Genomic DNA, 18,455 nt, shown 5'->3' on the forward strand with positions numbered 1-18,455 from the left:
GTGTTGCTTTTAAACTCAGTATTGACTTGTCCAGTAAATTTGGCAGTATTTTCATGTTCAAAACATTTTAACTGCTGGGATATTCTCAATTAAACTACAGTTGAAAAAAAAAGTTTAGTACTGTGTAAGCAGTACAAAAATAAAGTGGACATGTTGAAACAACTATATTGGTTATTGTAGAAGTCCAGCTTTATTGAATTCCCAATAGTATCTGTAAGTGTGGGCTACTTTCACTGTAGTTTCACACCAGAAAAATAAATCTGATTGTGCCAAAAATAGAAGAGCTGGTTTTATCACACTGAAAATGAGGGTTTTACTGTGTAATGGCATTCACTCTATACTGTCATGTATTTGTGTACATACAGTACATTTACAGTATTCAGGAAGTATTAAAAATAAATTATAGTTTAAAAAAAAACATTAAATTATAGTTAAAAAAACATGATAGTGATAATCATGGACAAAAATATGAGGCATTTGCTGAAATAAGTACCACAAAGAGGTATGGAAGTAAGGAACCACATTTCATACATCAGGGATTCAAACTTTGGCTTGTTTAAAAGTTGATTGTCGAAGTCATGTCAGCACCAGCATGGGACAGACAGTCAGAAAAAGACCCATCATCACCAGGAACAACTGATCCCTGATGGGTTGGCATGAGTCCTGCCTCCCGGGCATGCTGCCACAGGTGGCTATTACCCACAAAGCCCTCTTTGTTAAGGTAACCTTGACGACAGAACAGGGGTGGCTTACGACTGGTGAGGGAGAGTCGGAAGCATGATTCTATAAGATTAAAAAGACATACAAACATACACACAAAATGAAATAAGGATATGCAGCATGTAGTGAATTACCGTTATCATTTCTGTTATTTAGATACTGATAACTGAATACTAATTCTTTGCATGTTTAGAGCAGGCTGACAGATGTGTCTCATTTTCATTGACATAATCATACACACACCTGCGTAGAATGCTCGGAGGTCCATGTGAAGGCAGTGTTCCAGGAAGCGTCTTAGGGGCTGGCTGTGAGAGACAGGCTGGTCCCACTCAGTCAGGAAGTCCTCAACCATATGATGCACAGCATCAGGACGTGGCAGGGGCCAGCCAACTGGGCGCCGCCTCATGTCTCCCTCTATGGATGGATGGGACAATAAAATCCCTCATTAAGTCATAACACAGAGTGCCTCAACATGCTTGAGCAAGAACATGATTTTAGAAGTAACTTCCAAACATGATTTCTAAAGAGAACAAATGGCTATGATTAGAATGAGCACTTCAGATGTACTTTGCTTTAGATCTATGTTCCTTTACTATAAACGCAATCATATATTTACTGGAAGCATCAATTCCAGTGACTTTACACTCCCTTACCTGTTGGCACAGTACGGTAGTAGTAGATTACAGGGTGAAGGAAATTGGACTTCCAGGCTTTGGTCCACTCTGACTCTGCACGTCCTGGCCCAAGAGTGTCGGTGCGGTTTAGTCCATACTGCATTACCACAATCAGGAGACCGTGCTCAGAGACGTGTCGACCAGACAGAGCAGAGAACCGAGGTAGAGCCTGTAGAGGAAACTCCTCCAGATACTCACAGTGAGAGCTGAGTCATGGAAGGTGAGGGAAATATGATTGTAAGACCTTAATTAAAACAAATATCCAAAATATTTGCACGTATGGTTTAATTTTACTCATGATAAAGACAGAGCACTTACCCTTGCAGTAATATAATGTCCCCCAAAACCTCAAACATTTGGTATGGTCCAGAGGCTTCATTCACTCTCTTCAAAATCCAAGGCAGCAGTTGACTGGTGGGCAGTTTGTTGGCTGGCCATGCATTATTATGGTAACGCTGCTCCAATATCTTATGCACAGCACGCACTGCAGTATAAAACACATGAGGCAGTTACTAAAACATGAACAACACTAAATCTAATTGACATTAAAATGCAGAATTTATTTTATATTGCAAAGCGTTTGCTTGTTCATGTTTTGTCATAATAACAGAATAACTAAGGCTTATTATAACTACAGCAGAAATTTCCTTAAGTTTTACTTATTATCACTGTATAACATCCTAACAAAAATGCTGGAATTTTTCAGCAATAATTAACAGTATTTCGTTTAATGTGACTTTCAGTACACACTTAACATTCAGATAAGGTGCAAGGAATAAACACAATCTGCAAAGCTAACCTATGTAGCGAAATCCGTGAACAAACCCTCCAGCTGACATGCGGTAGTCTCTAGAGTGGGCTGCGGTTCCCAAAATAAAGAGGTTGGGGGTTCCCCTGCCCTCATACCATGCCGTTACTGCCGGCAGACGCCCTCGAGCAGTACTGCTGTGCGGTGGACAGGCAGAGCTGGAGAAACAAGGAGGAAAAATTGCCATCATTACACAGTCATCTTGTAAACTGAAAGAATTATTGATTAAGTGGTACACATTATCTTTTGGTTGAACTGAACAGACATATGAAACATCATTCTTTTGTATATATAGTTTTGACAAGAAACCAATGATATACTTGACAACATACCAATGATGTATACCCAATGTGAATTTAAAAATGCTATACTGTAGTTATACTGCTATAAACTGTGACTGCTAGAGACCTTGCTTTCAGGCCTGTATTACCATATTTACTTTACTGTTTGTTGAGTCATTTAATATGAACACATGAGCAGAAAAGTGATCTGGGATTAACATCTGAGATTGGTTAAAATGTTCACATCTCCCAGGGGAAAAAAAAGTGACATCATCTGCCTTTGTTGATATTAGTACTGCAAAGGTTGATATTTGATTACAACTAACAAATGATGTATTGTGCAGACTTAACATAAAGTTAGTTCAGGTATTTTGTTGTAAAATGGCCATACCCATCAAAGACTGAGAAGTTGAAGCGAAATCCCAGGCAGCGGATTACGCGGTCATATGGTTGTCGTAGTGAAAAGTTATCGTCATGGTACCCAGGCAGATTTTCTGCAGTGATCGCAGTGCTCCGGTTGCCGTCTTGGCGGTCCAAAAGCTCGGACAGAGTAAAGTAGAGCTGCATTTTCCCCTCTGAAGACTTTCCCATCCTGTTCTTCCCAGCTCTCCTCTTTCCGCCGTCTTTTCCTCGCTGAACAATAGCAATGTCCTCCAGTCCACCCTCCACTAAGCCATCCAGAGACTTCAGCTGGTATGTGTCCAACAGCTCGTTGTTCACTGCCCTATAAAACAAAGCAAAGTAAAGTTCATGCCTCATAAAATAAACTTGCAGCATCCAACATACAGTCAGCTCTAATGTAGAACTAGCAGCTCTGGACACCAACACTAAACACACGATTTTCCTTTGTGCTAAAGCACTGCTGACATATGATTGTTGTTATTAGATATGAAATGCAGAGGGTCTGTGTTTACTTAGGACTATTTCAATTAATATGAAAAGAGCCATTTGGAATCTGCTGTACAATTTGTACATATTCAACTTAGTTCTCAAAAACATGATTTGTTTGTCAAACCAAACAAAAAAAAAGTAAATGAGGTATAACTCATAATAATAACAACATCTAGTACCTGAGGTCCCCTACATAGTGTGTCTGCCAGGCCAGCCGTACGGGACTTGGGCTGTACAGATGGATGCGGCTGGCTCTGCCCAGGATACTCTGTGCCACTTCAAACGCAGAGTTACCTTTGCCCAGGATCAGCACGGCCTGATCTTTGTACTCTTCAGGATCAGTGGGGATGGACTCATAGCCCTCCACCAAGTCAGAGCCCACAAAGTGCACCTCCTCAGGAACCCACAGGCCTGTAGACACTAACAGTACTCTAAAGAGAGCAGGAGGGAGAGAATGATGAAAGGAAAGCTATGGTAACATATTTCCATGGTAGGGGGATGGTAATAGCCTTTTGCCTACATGCTCAGGTTTTAAGACAAAGAAAAAAATATAAGTGGCCATAACAACTATGGAAATGACTTATGGATTTGTGACACAGTTAAGAGCTAGAATATACTGCAAGGAGCATCGCTGTCATAGAACAGAACCACTGCCATAGTACCTGCATTTATACTCTTCCCCATTCTGGTCAGTCAGTATATAGCTTTTGTTTCCATTCAGTCCGAACCCTGATGCTTGAATTCTCCCTATATCAGTGCCATACTGAACTTGCAGCCCCAGCTCCTTCTCAAACATTGAGAGGTAGTGAGGGAAGGCATCAGCCTCAGGGTACAGGTCTCGGCTGACTCGCTGAAACAACAAGTTAGGTCTGTTACTCAGCAGGGAGTTCCAATCATGCCGCAGGTTGAATTCCCTGTTTCGCCTCCCTGTGTACACCTTGTTGATGCTGATTAGTTTCCTGTGGCGAGGATACCTGAAAAAAAGAGCAGAGAAGACAATATAACTTGGGCATTAAGACACCGTAAGTGAAATGTATATCCTTGTGATGTAGGACATTCTTGAATGGCAGAATGCCAAATGAAATTCATAAGGATGACAAACTGACTTGCTGCATAGACACTGACACAATACAGGGTTTAATATTAATTCATATTTTTAATATTCATATTTTCACTATTTATTGCCATTTTACTAATAGGTTTAAGATTTTGCTAAGAGAAACTGGCCCAAAATGAACATAAAAGCACCACTTGTTCTTGCAGCACTAAGATATCACTTACCTTTTGAAGAAACTTCCTGGACCTGAGTTTCGCTCCAGTATTATGTAATCCCTTTGACTTTGGGCGAGGAAGAAGCCCATCTGCAGACCTGCAGGCCCAGCCCCTAGCACACAGTAGTCATGGTGACGGGTGCTGTTATCACCATGGTGATCGCCAGGAACAGTTAGGACCAGAGAAAAGAGTGACAGGAGGCAGATGAAGCATAGAATCAACTCCATGGAGATGGAGAAACTAGATGGAGAAACAAGATAAAAGAGTTTATCATAGAAAATGACATACAAATAGTTTAAAGCAGATAATATTTTGATATGTTGTTAGAGCATCTTAAAGAAGGTGAGTAATAAATTAATGCTTGTATAAAACATCTCTCTTTTAGCTGGCACTTCCGATTTTATTTTACAGTATAAGACATTCCCCAGTGCTAAAACAATGAGAGATGTAATATTTATGACAGGCAGTATAACATAAACGGCTTACTAACAAACAAACTGTGTGAGAGGGTAGTATGGAAGCGCCACTGTGACTGACAGGAAGGCCCTGCAAAGGGTGGCGCAGCTACCTATCATCGACGACCTTCAACATCAGAACTGTGGCATAACTACTACCACACTGTACACACTGGACTTATTTAACTCTATTTCACTTACCATTCACTGCATGAATATGTATGTAGATGTATAGATATGTATATAGAACTACAGCTGCTATATGTTGTAAATATAGTCTGTCCATAGATTTATATTTATATTCTTCATATATTCTCCCAAATATATATATATATATATATATATATATATATATATATATATATATATATATATATATATATATATTCCTCATATTAATTACACTCTATTATTTGCCCTCAGTTCTGCGAATGGACAGTACTACTATTGCACTCTTCTTCAAATGCATTATGTTACTATTTGGTAGACGCTAACCCCTTTTCATTGCATGGTACCGAGCAATAGCAATAAAGTTGAATCTATAAAAATAGCGCATATCAACATGCAAAATGAAGGGCCGACAGGCTATCCACGCGCTACTCTTGAAATGTTATACGACCCCTGTGCTTGAATTTCGGGGGATGCCGCTGGTCTCACGGAGACAACACGGAGTGGGCAAGTAACTAGGTTACTAGATTAAATTTCACCATTTTGTAATTGAAGCAACGTACCGTTCATCAAAACCGATCCATCTGTCCCTTAAATGCTGTATTTAATATCTTGAATTGGAACAGCATCTTCGCAGTGATCGCAACCTTTCATAGCTAAACAGCTAACCTCTACCTACATGAATCTCAGAAACGAAATGCACAAACTGCATACGTCACTAACATAATCATAAAACTTCATCTCCTACCCAATGAGAAAAAAGGAAGGCGTGACCAGTAAACAAACTATTTAAAGTCAGCGCTACACTCCCTATAGAAACCTGTTTGAACTGGCGATGGTTGTTCCAAATGTGTACCCACATTGGAGTACCGCAATATACATTCCTGCATAAGTTGTTACTTGAATTATAGGTTAGTTATATATTGATACACTAGTTATTTTCACAAAGATACAATTTGAACAATGTTTAATATTGGTGGCTATAGGTAACTGAAATAATCAAATAAGAAAAGGTAACGACTGACACTAAAAAAAGCATTATGGTTATGCAAAGCGACTATAAGGTAGCTGTTACATAGTCGCCTAAATTGTTTTCCATCTACCAAATTCCAGTGCAATTCCTTTTAGCTAAATTAAGGTGTGAATTTGTAAGACTATTGGTCCATGTTAAGAAATTACTCTAGTCTATTTCAAGGCACGTTTTCCTGCCGTATCATAGTTCTTAGGTGGCTCGTGTTCGTTTTGCTGAATCACGTTGAAGGACACGGACTAAATGCTGAAGTCATGACTTCAAAATGACTCAGAACAGTTTGTTTTACGGTATATAATTATGTTGTTCTGCTGTGACTTTGTTGTAGGCCCATGCTCGTTCTTAGCCTACTCGTGTGTAGAAATATGTCAACTCATGGTAAACCTCAGCATGTGAGAAGTTACTCAATATTTCCACTTCCCATTTGAAAGAAATAACAATCTGGGGAAACTGTAGGTATAAAAGAGGTAGACAGAACGGAGAGATCAAGGCCAGAATCAGCCCAGTGAAGTCAACGTGAAGCATCAGTGAACTGTCTTACTACCTCACGCGTAAGTTGAGAATAATTGCAGTGGACAGACTTATTGCATCAACTCGTCAGGGATCTACATATTTTGACATGGACACCACCAATAATAAATCAGCAAACAGTGCTGGCAGGTAAGCAGATAAAAACATTTGTCAGTGCATTGCACATTAAATATATGTAGTCTGTTACAGGTATATTAATTTCCATCATGTATAACACATTTATGTGACACTTTTTTCCAAAGCAACTTACAATTATGACAACTTGAGTAATTAAGGGTTGAGGGTCCAACAGTGGCAACTTGGCAGTGGTGGGGCTTGAACCAGCAACCATCCAATTACAAATCAAGTACCTCATCCAGTGACCTACCACATTCACATTATAGTGTGAATTTAAAACAGTGAAGACCATATTTGCTGCATCCCTACAGTGAGCTGTCCGAGCAGATAAAAGCTGTGACCAAAGACAGTCACATCCGGGCTGAGAATACACAGTTAATGGCTAACTTCCAGAAAGGAGAGATCACTCTGCCACAGTACAAGGTAATAATCCTTAGCATTGACTATGATAGAGTTATATACTGCACGTTTTATTAGGAAGATCGACCTTATCTACATTTTCTTCATTGGATCCAGTTTATGGGTGTGTTTTATACTACATTTGCTGACCAGATATTGTTCAGGTGGTGGGGTAGTTTATATAGTAGTAACACTGATAACAGAATGTACTAGGCACTGCAGTGGTGCAGGTTTTTTCCAAATATGTGGATTCTGCTGGGTCCCGAGAGTTATGCCATCAATAGCCTTGTGATCAGAAACAGACCACAAGTTAAAAGTTGGAGGATGGCTAACACAAATTGGGCATGGGAATAAGTTATCTAACTGTTCTCTATTCACCTATAAATTTCTCTAGTGAAATGCAGTATTATCCACACATTCATCTTTCAGAATACAGACATGTTCTTAAATAGTGGATGAAAATTGGGAAACTGAATGAAGGTTATTGATGTAGTTAACTACTTATTGCAGCATATTGTAGAAACATGGTAATAACCTTGTCACACAGCTCAAAGCAGTCTTCATTCCTACAGTAAGCACAACTTTCAGGAGAAGCTTAGCTGTTTAGAAACTAACCTCAACTTCCCTATCGTTCTCTTCATTTCTCAGGAATGAATTCAGTTCTCTAAATATGTATGGCCAGTAAACGATTTCCTTCTCTCTGTGTTCACAGCTACTCCTGTGCTCCCTGTATGAGATATACCAAGTACTGGAAGAGGAACTGGACAAAAACTCAGCCCACCCAGCTGTGGAGCCCATCTACTTCCCCCAGGAGCTGGCCAGAATAGAGTCCCTGGAGAGAGATCTAGAGCATTTTTTCGGCCCTCAGTGGAAACAGAGGGTTATAGTACCTGCAGCAACACACAGATACACAGAGAGACTCCGAGAGGTACAACTCTTTACACAATATTACACATTAACCGCCACTTATTAAGTTATTTGATCACTCCATTGTGGAGGTGTTAAAGGAATGCAAATTGGATTTTAAGAAAGTACCTGAGGCTGCCAAAGAACAAGCAAACCATTATTGCACAAGATAACACCAAAGGAGTATGCTTTTGTCGTGCAGTTTATGGAGGGGAAGTCTGCATTAAAAATATCATTGTAAATGTTGTAACCCCATTCAAATAGGATTGTGGTACTTGCATGGTACCTGACCCTACCAGTTTATGGAGGGGAAGTCTGCATTAAAAATATCATTGTAACTGTTGTAACCCCATTCAAATAGGATTGTGGTACTTGCATGGTACCTGACCCTACCACTTAAACTGAATGATAATGTTAGTGTTATGAATAAGCATATTGTGTCTGGTACTATCCTGTGTTACACACAATCAGTGCTTCCTAACCGGTCATTCTTTCTTCGGCTCAGATTGGCAAGAATAGTCCCAATCTCCTGGTGGCTCATACTTACACCCGTTATCTTGGCGACCTGTCAGGAGGCCAGGTTCTAGGAAAGATTGCCCAGAAGACCCTGGGATTGGGCGGCACGGAGGGTGTGGCGTTCTTCACATTCCCAGGGGTGACGAGTCCCCACCGCTTTAAGCAACTGTACAGGAGCAGAATGAACAGCATCGAGCTGACTGAGGAGGAGTGCAGGAAGGTTCTGGATGAAGCCGTCAGAGCTTTTGAGTTTAACATTGGTGTAAGCATAAGTTATTTATATATATATATATCTTTTTATATATATATATATATATATATATATATATATATATATATATATGTGTGTGTGTGTGTGTGTGTGTACTAGTTAAAATTCCTTTATTTTAGCCCAATTCTATTTACCTGGTAAGTTTTTTGACAGCAAAGATATTTTAAATAAAGCTTATTTTAGAGGCATCTAATTATGTGACAAATGAAATGAATATCTTTTCTTAAATAGGTCTTTGAAGACCTTCAGAAAATGTTGAGCATTACAGAACAGGCTGCAGGTAAGAGTTAGCACTTTTCTTCTTAGATGCAAGACAAAATGTAAATGATAGGATATTGCTGAGTTCCTGCATAACAAGAAAGTTTGCAATTCTTTATTTAGGAGGCAGTGGAAGAGAAAAGGCACCTACCACCACACTGTTAACTGCCATTTCTCGATCTTCAGTTGCACAGTTTACACTGGGAGCATGCGTTGCACTGGCAACTGTTGGAATGGGAATTTACGCTTTTTGAAAAGGAAAAAAAAAAGCAACATAATAGGGCACTAGTCACATGTCCCCCCAAGTGAAACATTTATTCCTCTCCATTTTCAAATGATACTTTTGCTCAAATATATAAAAGTAGAAAATAATCTTTTTATTCATTTCCATTTTTAGGTTGTTTTTTTTTTTGTATTTGTTTTATTGGTGACACAAAGAAATTCTAAAAGTAAAAAGGTATTTTAAGATTTTCATAATTTTGTCTGTTTTTGTACTCCAATTCAGGTTTTTGGGGTAGGCTATTTCTCATCAGGCTAATGTAAACTTGCGTAGTTTTTGAATACTCTACACCCCCCACCCCCGAAATGGGCAACAATGGTCTATGTTAATGACAGATTAGGGAAAAAAAACAAAACCGCAAAACATTGTTCCAATGTGGTCATGAAAATGCAAGACAAAGTTCTGTTCTAATTCTTACATAATGTTTATACCTGCTCTAGATTTCTTTGCAACTTATTTACCTTCAGTGTTTGTGTGAAGCCAAATCATTACAAATAGTGTAAAATAGTCAAATTATAAATAGTGTCTCCTTTGAACTTGCTAGGGCTGGGTTGCAATGAAGCACATCACAGTTCCACCATGCTTTATTACAACAACTTCTCATACAAAATGATCCAAAATTTCCCTTTTAATTGGGAAAGCACTATACAAGCCTCACAGTCATCAACATTAAGTAGAAAAGCTTTTAACATTACTGAAGCATGAAAATCTAAAAGAGCAACAGTAACACACAATTTTCATACTATACTCAAATCATTGCTGGGATTAATATGCCTCAGATGTCAAGGTACAATGCACAAAATTAACTAAAACTTTGCAATCAGAAGAACACAACAACATTTGTAAATAGGTTGGACAATTTGTATTTATTTATTCATTCATTCATTTATTCATTGTCCCCCCCCCCCACTTTTTGGGATTTTGGAAAAGACCTTGCTCAGTCCATTTACCTTGGGCATTTATTTAAGAGGAGGTGTGCGTGTGCGCACACGCACAATATCTACTTGATCCTGTAGAGCACCTTCCTCTGCATGCGGTGCTGCAGCTCTCCTCTCCGCAGCATCAAATGCAGAACCTTATGGATGGCGTGCTCTGGGTATTTCTACACACACACAGACACACACACATAGACAGTCAGTGACACCAGGTATGCTATGTAGCATTCTCTAGGACAGCATATTGTAATGAGATGGCCACACTATGTAAACATATCAATCGAAACAGTGGAATGATGAAGTGATCAAGTAAAAATGCAGTAATACACACAAACCCAAAAACACAAGCAACTGTAAGGCTCCACCCTTACAGACATTCATCATGGGTAAAGAAGAGAGCAAGAAGTCATGGCCAAGCCTTCATAGCCCAGCAACACTCTCCAACATCTCCTATCCATAGGGAGACTGAGGAGAAAAACCATGAAGTGCCACACCAGGTGACACCTGAACAGCTACGAGAACCAAAACCAGTGTTTCGGTCTCCTAAATAAACTCTTCTCACAGCCTCTCCCCTGACACGCACCTCACATACACAAGTTCAGAACTTTGACACACACACACACACACACACACACACACACACACACACACACACACACACACACACACACACACACCAAAGGTATTTGCTTGTCTGCCTTCGCATGCAAATTAACTTGGAACTAAGGGGCCAAGACCAAGTCCTGAAAAACAACCCCACACCATAATCCCCCCTCCACCAAACTGCACACTTGGCACAATGCAGTCAGCATCGTTCTTCTGCCAAATGCCAAACTCAGATTCGTTTGGCCAGATGGAGAAGCAAGAATCGTCACTCCAGAGAACTCATCTCCACTGCTCTACAGTCCAGTGGCGGTGCGCTTTACACCACTGCGTCCGATGCTTTGCGTGATGCAAGACTTGGATGCAGCTGCTTGGCCATGGAAACCTATTCCATAAAGCTCTCTACACAGAGTTCTTGAGCTAATCTGAAGGCCACATGAAGTTTGGAGGTCTGTAGCAATTGATGCTGCAGAAAGTTGGCGACCTCTGTGCACTATGCGCCTCAGCATCCGCTGACCCTGCTCTGTCATTTTACATGGCTTACCACTTTGTGGCTGAGTTGCTATCATTCCCAATCGCTTCCACTTTGTTATAATACCACTGACAGTTGACTATTTAGTAGCGAAGAAATTTCACAACTGGACTTGTGGCACAGGTGGCATCCTATCATGGTACCAAGCTGGAATTCACTGAGCTCCTGAGTACGAAGCATTCTTTCACAAGTGTTTGTAGAAACAGTCTGCATGCCTAGGTGCTTGGTTTTATACACCTGTGGCCATGGAAGTGATTGAAACACCTGAATTCAATGATTTGAATGGATGAGAATACTTTTGGCAATATAGTCCTGGGAACAGCTAAGATACTACACAGGAATCTCAAGCTCCCAGACCTCTGGTAGAGGACCCAAGCTTGAAGAAGAAAAACCACACAGAGGGCGAGTGGGGAATTTATTTACACATACATAGTACGTGTGGATTCTGTGTGTGGAGCTGAGCATTGCTCACTTGTTTGGTGAAGTCCTGGATGATGCTGTGTTCAGACACTTGGGAGCCAATGGCGAACCGCCTCTTCAGCTGCTTTTCAATGCGGGAGATCATCTCCTGATCCTCCTGGGTGGTGAAACCCTCCACACCTAAACAAAAAAAACCCAAGCATGTTACAGCACAAAGCTAGCACCCTCCTCCACAAAGAAATAAAACACTGGTGAAGCGTCACACAGACTAAATGACATCCAGGCAAAGCATCACAGAAACTTACAACCACTAGCCCAAATGTCATCACTTAAGATTCCTCCAAATTACAAGAGCTAAACTGTCCATTAATATGAAATTATTTAAATATATATAAAAAAATATTACCATGTGATGAAATTCAGAAAACTCGACTTTAAGCACAAGCGCACACCTGAGAGGCTGCCGGACAATGCGGCGTCCAGTGTGGACACCTGGAAGAGTCGCAGAGCCTCATCAACCTCCTCCTCTCCAGCAATAGCCTGTAGCTTCATCTTAGCCAAGGACTCGGCAATGCGCACCACTGCCTCCAGTTGTCTGCAGGGGGAGATGGCAAGCGCAACGGTCAATACCGGCCCTGACAAAGCTTAAACTTGATCTTAAGTCAGCCATCCCAATATAAACAAAACCAATCTACTAGGGTTTGTTTTTTTTTTTGTTTTTTTAAATCTTTGCTGCTCTATGAATGAACAACAAAAAAGTTAACAACTCATTAAATAAAATTACGTTTTTACAATTCCTCTAATGTTAATAAATGAATTATGAAGCATTTTCAGTACAGCTTAATGCAGCAGGGAAGGCAGACATGGCTGAAGCAGGTGGGGGTGGGTGGGAAAAGTCCTCACCTGACGGTGATGGGGATGGAGGCTCTGCGCTCACTCTCTCTCTCGTGCTCCCTCGCACCGCTGCGCATCACCACATAGCGGTTCTTCAGCTTCTCTGCTGCTGCGGCAGACAACCGTGGCCCGCATTTCCTGCCAGAACACAGCTGATTGTTACGCACTCACTCGCTTAAGATCCGCCTGCGCTGGTGACATGGCCACTGAAGCACGTGGAGCTGGTCCATTTATCAAGCCCAGGCCACCAGGGTTACAAGCTGTAGAGATGTGAGTAAATCTGAGACCTGAATTATTTATCACCTTGGGGATAATGTGTGGACACTTACACTCTGGCATATGCAATGTATTTCTTCAGAGTGGCCAAAGGAATTTCACCCTCCACACCCTCGGTCTGAGTCTGGGCACTCAAGTGCACATTCATCACATGCCGAGCCAGCGTCTTTACACACACAGACACACGCTTCAATTTAGGACACTTTGCATAACAAATTAACACCAGAAATGACACAAGGCTTATTACGTCCACACACCATGTCTCTCTGCTGGTCGTGCTGATCCTTGATAATGAAAATCATGTCGAAACGGGACAGGATGGTGGGCATGAAGTCAATGTTGTCCTCCCCCTTTGTGTCGTCCCAGCGGCCAAACACAGAGTTGGCCGCAGCCAGCACCGAACAGCGAGAGTTCAAAGTGGTCGTAATGCCAGCCTACACACAGAAGAAGACGACGACGAAGAAAAGTTAGCAATAAGACACTGCAGCCACAGGAAGGTAAAACAAGTAATAGACAATAGAGGAAAAGATGACTGCAGCAAGCAGAAGCCTGTCTGCACCTTGGCAATAGATATGGTCTGCTGCTCCATAGCTTCATGGATGGCTACTCGGTCATCCTCTCTCATCTACAGAAACACACAAGAGTATTTAAAACATGGGCAGCTCATTGGGCAAAGCACATTATTCAGGAGAACGTTCACTTTGTTTAGGCTGAAGTATGTGCTTCTGGAGCTTTACCTTGTCAAACTCATCAATGCAGACGACACCCCCATCAGCCAGCACCATGGCCCCGCCCTCCATAATGAAGCCCCGTGTGTTGGGGTCCCGGAGCACGGAGGCAGTGAGGCCAGCGGCACTGCTGCCTTTACCAGAGGTGTACACCTAAGAGAGAGCAGCGGCAGTTCAGGTACTGGGGTACATCCTTCGGAATAGTGCAGTGGACTGCAAAGTCGACAACCAACCATGCAGAGATTATGCTGACAGTATTCTTTTTTTAAGCAAAAATAAAAAATAAAAATCATTGTGGGAGGAGTCTTCCCTTAAAAACACAAGTATTTAGCAGTAGGGTCTAGCCAAGGCTTACCCCAATAGGAGAACATCTCTCCACAAACTTCAGCAACTGAGACTTGGCTGTTCCTGGGTCTCCTAGCATTAGTAGATTAATATCCCCTCTACGAGTCAGACCGTCTGGCAATCTAACACACATATCCAAATGATTAATACACTGGTTACATATAATCTCACTGATGATCTAATAGAAATGGAAGGAGAGAAGGGGAAAAAAAAAAAAAAAAAAGATATAACCATGATAATTACTGAACAAAAGGCACACACCAGAAAATTCCTCACAAACCTGGAGGAATTCCATTATAATCTTATCATCTCACCTCTTCCTGGAGCCTCCGAAGAGGAGGCATGCGATGGCCTTCTTCAGATCGTCACTGCCATAGATGGATGGGGCGAGTGAGCAAGCGAGCGAGTCATAGATTGAGGGAGAAGAAGCCAGAGCCCTCAACTCCTCTTCCTCCTGAGGAGAGACTGACCCAGTGGCTCCTCTGCCTGTGAGGGAGGAAAGAATGAACGAAAGTACCGTCTTTGCTAGTTCTAAAAACAGCCAAACAATTAAGACTTCATTAACCATACGGCACTGCTTGTGCTCACCTGCTCCCTCCGTGTCCACCTGAATACCCACTACGCGGAGGTAGGCAGAGCGGATACCTACACCAGCCCCTTTGTCACGACCTTTGTTCTTGAGCTGAGCAACTTTCTTAATTGAGTAGATGCCCATGATGGTGACTCTGTTCCCTGGTACAACACGGTCACATAAGTACCTGAGAGAGAGAGAGAGAGAGAGAGAGAGAGAGAGAGAGAGAGAGAGAGAGAGAGAGAGAGAGAGAGAGAGAGAGAGAGAGAGAGAGAGAGAGAGAGAGAGAGAGAGAGAGAGAGAGAGAGAGAGAGAGAGAGAGAGAGAGAGAGAGAGAGGTTTTACAGTTAACTATGACTTAAGTGACTTTTTTTCCTTCTTAGAAATAAGACAATAGACACAGTGTTTCATGATATGCATTACATAAAGCATGTCATTCTAAACATAAGCGCAAAAAGTAAGTAATCTTTCTGTGTGTGTGCATGTGTGTATACCTGTCGCAGTAAAGCTGCATGTGGCGGGGCATTTCACCGTGAGGTACTGCGTCAGGAGACTCCTGCAATCGCAGGGTCTGGAAGTCCACGCACACACAGCGGTCTGGGATGATGAAGTAGGGATCCACGGGACACTTCACGCGGCCTGCCTGCTCTCTGAGCTCGGGGAGAGAAACACCCTTACTATGCTTCCAATCATACATAACATCAGTGAGAGCCTCAGGGAGAAAAAGATGCATGTTAAAATGTACACGCTAAGGTTTCCCTTTAATTCATACAAAAGGTCCAATGCCAAATATCTGAAAGGAAATTGTCTTACGCTCATGCACCTCAGCACATTTTACTTTAGTGTGAGCCACGTCATGCAGTCATGCTGAAGAGACTCACGTGTTGCACTTGCGTGGCAATGCGTAGCCCTGGAGTCCCGGGGGCAGAGGGATGTTACTGATGACCGCACGGCAACCCCTGCACTGCAGACACACTCTGGTGGCTTTGGCCCTAACAGCCGATGAGGAGATGATTATACCAGGGATCTTCACCAAACGAGATACCTGCTCTGACTGCAGGAAAGGGATGAGTTTGTAATGTATCACATCCATATGTCAAATAAGGACATGATGCCAGTACAAGTAATGTTAAACTTAATGGACAGGTTTTTTAGATTAGGGTGATTCAGCATTGATAGGTTTATGACTAATCTTGGTCTGGTGAAGCAGTCCAATGAAAGGTAAATTCAGCAATGATAGTTTGATAAATCTGGTATAGTATGCACACTTTGGCATATTACCTTCAGACTACGAATTGAGGCTGGATGGGCGTCACTCTTCAACAAGACCTGGATGTCCTGCACGGTCTCTTCTCCTACTGGCCGTGGGCGTGTTACCTCATCAGCTACTTCCTGTGCTGCCTCCTCCAGCTAACAAAACAGAGCCACATTTTAGGATAATAATCTTTTTTGACACATAAAATGATATAATTACTTTAAATTTAGTATCTATTGCAATTATATATATATATATATATATATATATATATATATATATATATATATATATATATATATGTGTGTATGTATGTATGTATGTATGTATATATATATATATATATATATATATATATATATATATATATGTATGTGTGTGTGTGTGTGTGTGTGTGTGTGTGTTGGCATATTTGTTTAATTAAACATTGTTAATGGCCCTGTACAGCTGTTTTGTAGCTCTGCAAAGTATAAACATGCATGCACTCAGTTTGGGTTCACCAGAGGTAGGTTCTCTGTAGGCAGTTTGTAAAGGCAGTCTGACAGATCTTCATCAAAACTGGCCAAGTCTTCCATCTCCACTTCCACCCAGTACTCTCCAAGAGTGTAGTGCCTCTTCAAATCATCCCTATTGAAAAACAGAAAGTACATTACATTGGAAAATAAGAGTACATTAACTAAAAACTAAATAGAAAAAGACTGAATAGACAAAAAGAAAATCATTCTTATAAGCTACTTTAATATTAGTTTCTACCTCAATTATTAATTACCGATTTAAGATGAAATTCAAGTTTATTCTTGTATGCATTTATTCTTCTTTAAACTGTGAAGAATACCTAAGAGTTTTAGATTTACAGTAGTTGTGAAAGAGCAGACAATTGACTACGTAGCTAGCTTGTGAAGGGACTTTAATGTAGTTAGCTAGATAGCTAACAACATAGAAAATGTACTGTCTATGAAGACAATAGACGAGATCTCGAATCCGTTACTGTAAAGGCTTAAACGTTCCCGTTCTTACTATACCTGTATTTATAGGTAAATCCAGTGCGGTCGGTACCGACTCTGAACTGCCTCAAAAACTCACGGAACCGCTTTTTTATCTGGCTGCGTTTCACAACCCCTTCATCCCCAATGCCTTCTCCTCCACCGAAACTGTCACTGTAGTAAACTCCTGGGTCGTCAAATCCGGACATTTTGAAAGATCTTTTTGCTGTGACTCACTTTTAACAAATAATAGACTAAATTGTTGTCGTCTATAATTGCTAACGTTATAACAGATGTGCAATATAATTTCCTCCCGGCTTTGACGGAACTCCTGTGTCCAAAATGCCTGCCACGCTAGAGGTTTCGCGGCAAAACGTTCTCCGTTTACGTTTAGACTCAGCCCATTACTAACATCTTGACCAGCTCATTGGTTGCGCAATACGCTTACGTCACTAATAGGTGGGACTAGAGAGCCGTACTGGCGGGAAACGATTCTAAGTTCTGAACAAGTTTTCTAATGCGCTCTATTCCATATTAGAATCGAGGCTTTTTATACATTTTATGTTAAATCGCACCTCCATCCAAGGTCTGAAATAAAATATTTTTGTAGCCTGTAATAATACCTGTACGTCGATTACACTTCCATCCAAATGTTGAAATACAATATTTAATGTAAGATGTAATAATACCCGTTAGGAGGTACCGTTAACGAAGCATGTATTTTCTCTCAGCTTTATTACTTCTGATAACACAAAGTTTGGGAAAAAAAACCCATCTATACGTGGCGGATAATTTATTATAAAGACTTGCTTAATTTACCACATGGAGTAGTGCTGCCTCAGTAAGCAACAATAGGTCTTTATTTTGGAAGTGCAAGGACCCTAAGAGGTAGTGGAAAATTACTGCTTGAAACACTTATTATCCAGATAAACTTTAGCCTAAGGGTACCACAGGTTCAGGTTTCCCAGTAATCTCAGAATTTGTGCATTCTCCCATAACTTTGTATAACCATCTGATTGAGAAAGTAAATAATTTAATGCAAACACACACACATATGCCAATTTGACAACACAGCCTTCTGTTTGACTACCAGTTGCAGGGAAGGAGGTTAAGACTAGGACAGAGCATCAACCATTACTGGACATGCATACACATACACTATAAACATACACACAACACAGGTCAATTTAACATATCCATTCAACCTAGCTGACATGTTTTTAGACTATGGGAGGAAACACTCAGACACAGAGAATACGGAAACTCCACACAGAAAGGGACTTAAAACAGCGAACTCGGTGTTGTAGCAAACATGCTAACCACCAAGCCTCTCTGC

The 18,455-nt window shown here is 41.0% G+C and overlaps 3 protein-coding genes across 4 annotated transcripts; 1 reads left to right on the forward strand and 2 right to left on the reverse strand.

The window, feature by feature from the left end:
• Positions 1 to 167: 167 nt before the first annotated feature.
• On the reverse strand, positions 168 to 5,966 carry foxred2 (FAD-dependent oxidoreductase domain containing 2). 2 transcript variants are annotated; one of them, XM_081711171.1, is made up of 10 exons: positions 5,833 to 5,966; positions 4,656 to 4,787; positions 4,037 to 4,348; positions 3,554 to 3,805; positions 2,875 to 3,207; positions 2,194 to 2,360; positions 1,713 to 1,878; positions 1,374 to 1,600; positions 964 to 1,134; positions 168 to 783 (listed from the first exon to the last, which is right to left on the reverse strand). In XM_081711171.1, the coding sequence occupies exons 2-10, from the start codon at positions 4,733 to 4,735 to the stop codon at positions 557 to 559; spliced, it is 1,935 nt and encodes a 644-aa protein (XP_081567297.1). In that variant the 5' UTR covers positions 4,736 to 4,787; positions 5,833 to 5,966; the 3' UTR covers positions 168 to 556. The 2 variants fall into 2 exon arrangements, with proteins under 2 accessions (XP_081567297.1, XP_026859127.1); XM_027003326.3 differs by having other exon boundaries at positions 4,656 to 4,886.
• A 782-nt stretch (positions 5,967 to 6,748) lies between these two features.
• Positions 6,749 to 9,765, forward strand: hmox1a (heme oxygenase 1a). Its single transcript, XM_027003406.3, has 6 exons — positions 6,749 to 6,959; positions 7,259 to 7,370; positions 8,059 to 8,274; positions 8,758 to 9,030; positions 9,271 to 9,319; positions 9,421 to 9,765. Exons 1-6 carry the CDS (start codon positions 6,919 to 6,921, stop codon positions 9,549 to 9,551), a joined length of 822 nt encoding a protein of 273 aa, XP_026859207.1. The 5' UTR covers positions 6,749 to 6,918; the 3' UTR covers positions 9,552 to 9,765.
• A 380-nt stretch (positions 9,766 to 10,145) lies between these two features.
• mcm5 (minichromosome maintenance complex component 5) lies at positions 10,146 to 17,518 on the reverse strand. Its single transcript, XM_027003405.3, has 16 exons — positions 17,159 to 17,518; positions 16,637 to 16,763; positions 16,163 to 16,291; positions 15,763 to 15,935; positions 15,376 to 15,531; positions 14,899 to 15,068; positions 14,625 to 14,796; positions 14,321 to 14,432; positions 13,975 to 14,118; positions 13,797 to 13,862; positions 13,495 to 13,671; positions 13,291 to 13,403; positions 12,971 to 13,099; positions 12,520 to 12,662; positions 12,120 to 12,247; positions 10,146 to 10,679 (listed from the first exon to the last, which is right to left on the reverse strand). Exons 1-16 carry the CDS (start codon positions 17,326 to 17,328, stop codon positions 10,578 to 10,580), a joined length of 2,211 nt encoding a protein of 736 aa, XP_026859206.2. The 5' UTR covers positions 17,329 to 17,518; the 3' UTR covers positions 10,146 to 10,577.
• Between the last annotated feature and the right edge of the window lie 937 nt (positions 17,519 to 18,455).

The sequence above is a fragment of the Electrophorus electricus genome, chromosome 3 (genome assembly GCF_041902795.1).
Source record: "Electrophorus electricus isolate QZ-2024a chromosome 3, ASM4190279v1, whole genome shotgun sequence".
In the NCBI taxonomy this organism is placed as follows: Eukaryota; Metazoa; Chordata; class Actinopteri; order Gymnotiformes; family Gymnotidae; genus Electrophorus; species Electrophorus electricus.

Excerpts from the sequence above, each read along its gene's own strand:
- foxred2 (XM_027003326.3), bottom strand. The coding sequence starts at position 4,873 with ATGGAGTTGATTCTATGCTTCATCTGCCTCCTGTCACTCTTTTCTCTG. Across the intron at positions 3,806-4,036 it reads GGGGAAGAGTATAAATGCAG|AGTACTGTTAGTGTCTACAG; the intron begins GTACTATGGCAG and ends TGCTCTCTTTAG. Across the intron at positions 1,879-2,193 it reads TCACGGATTTCGCTACATAG|TGCGTGCTGTGCATAAGATA; the intron begins GTTAGCTTTGCA and ends TTTATACTGCAG.
- hmox1a (XM_027003406.3), top strand. The coding sequence starts at position 6,919 with ATGGACACCACCAATAATAAATCAGCAAACAGTGCTGGCAG. Across the intron at positions 6,960-7,258 it reads TCAGCAAACAGTGCTGGCAG|TGAGCTGTCCGAGCAGATAA; the intron begins GTAAGCAGATAA and ends GCATCCCTACAG. Across the intron at positions 7,371-8,058 it reads TCACTCTGCCACAGTACAAG|CTACTCCTGTGCTCCCTGTA; the intron begins GTAATAATCCTT and ends CTGTGTTCACAG.
- mcm5 (XM_027003405.3), bottom strand. The coding sequence starts at position 17,328 with ATGTCCGGATTTGACGACCCAGGAGTTTACTACAGTGACAGTTTCGGT. Across the intron at positions 14,797-14,898 it reads GGTGGACACGGAGGGAGCAG|GCAGAGGAGCCACTGGGTCA; the intron begins GTGAGCACAAGC and ends CCTCCCTCACAG. Across the intron at positions 14,433-14,624 it reads TTCGGAGGCTCCAGGAAGAG|ATTGCCAGACGGTCTGACTC; the intron begins GTGAGATGATAA and ends TATGTGTGTTAG.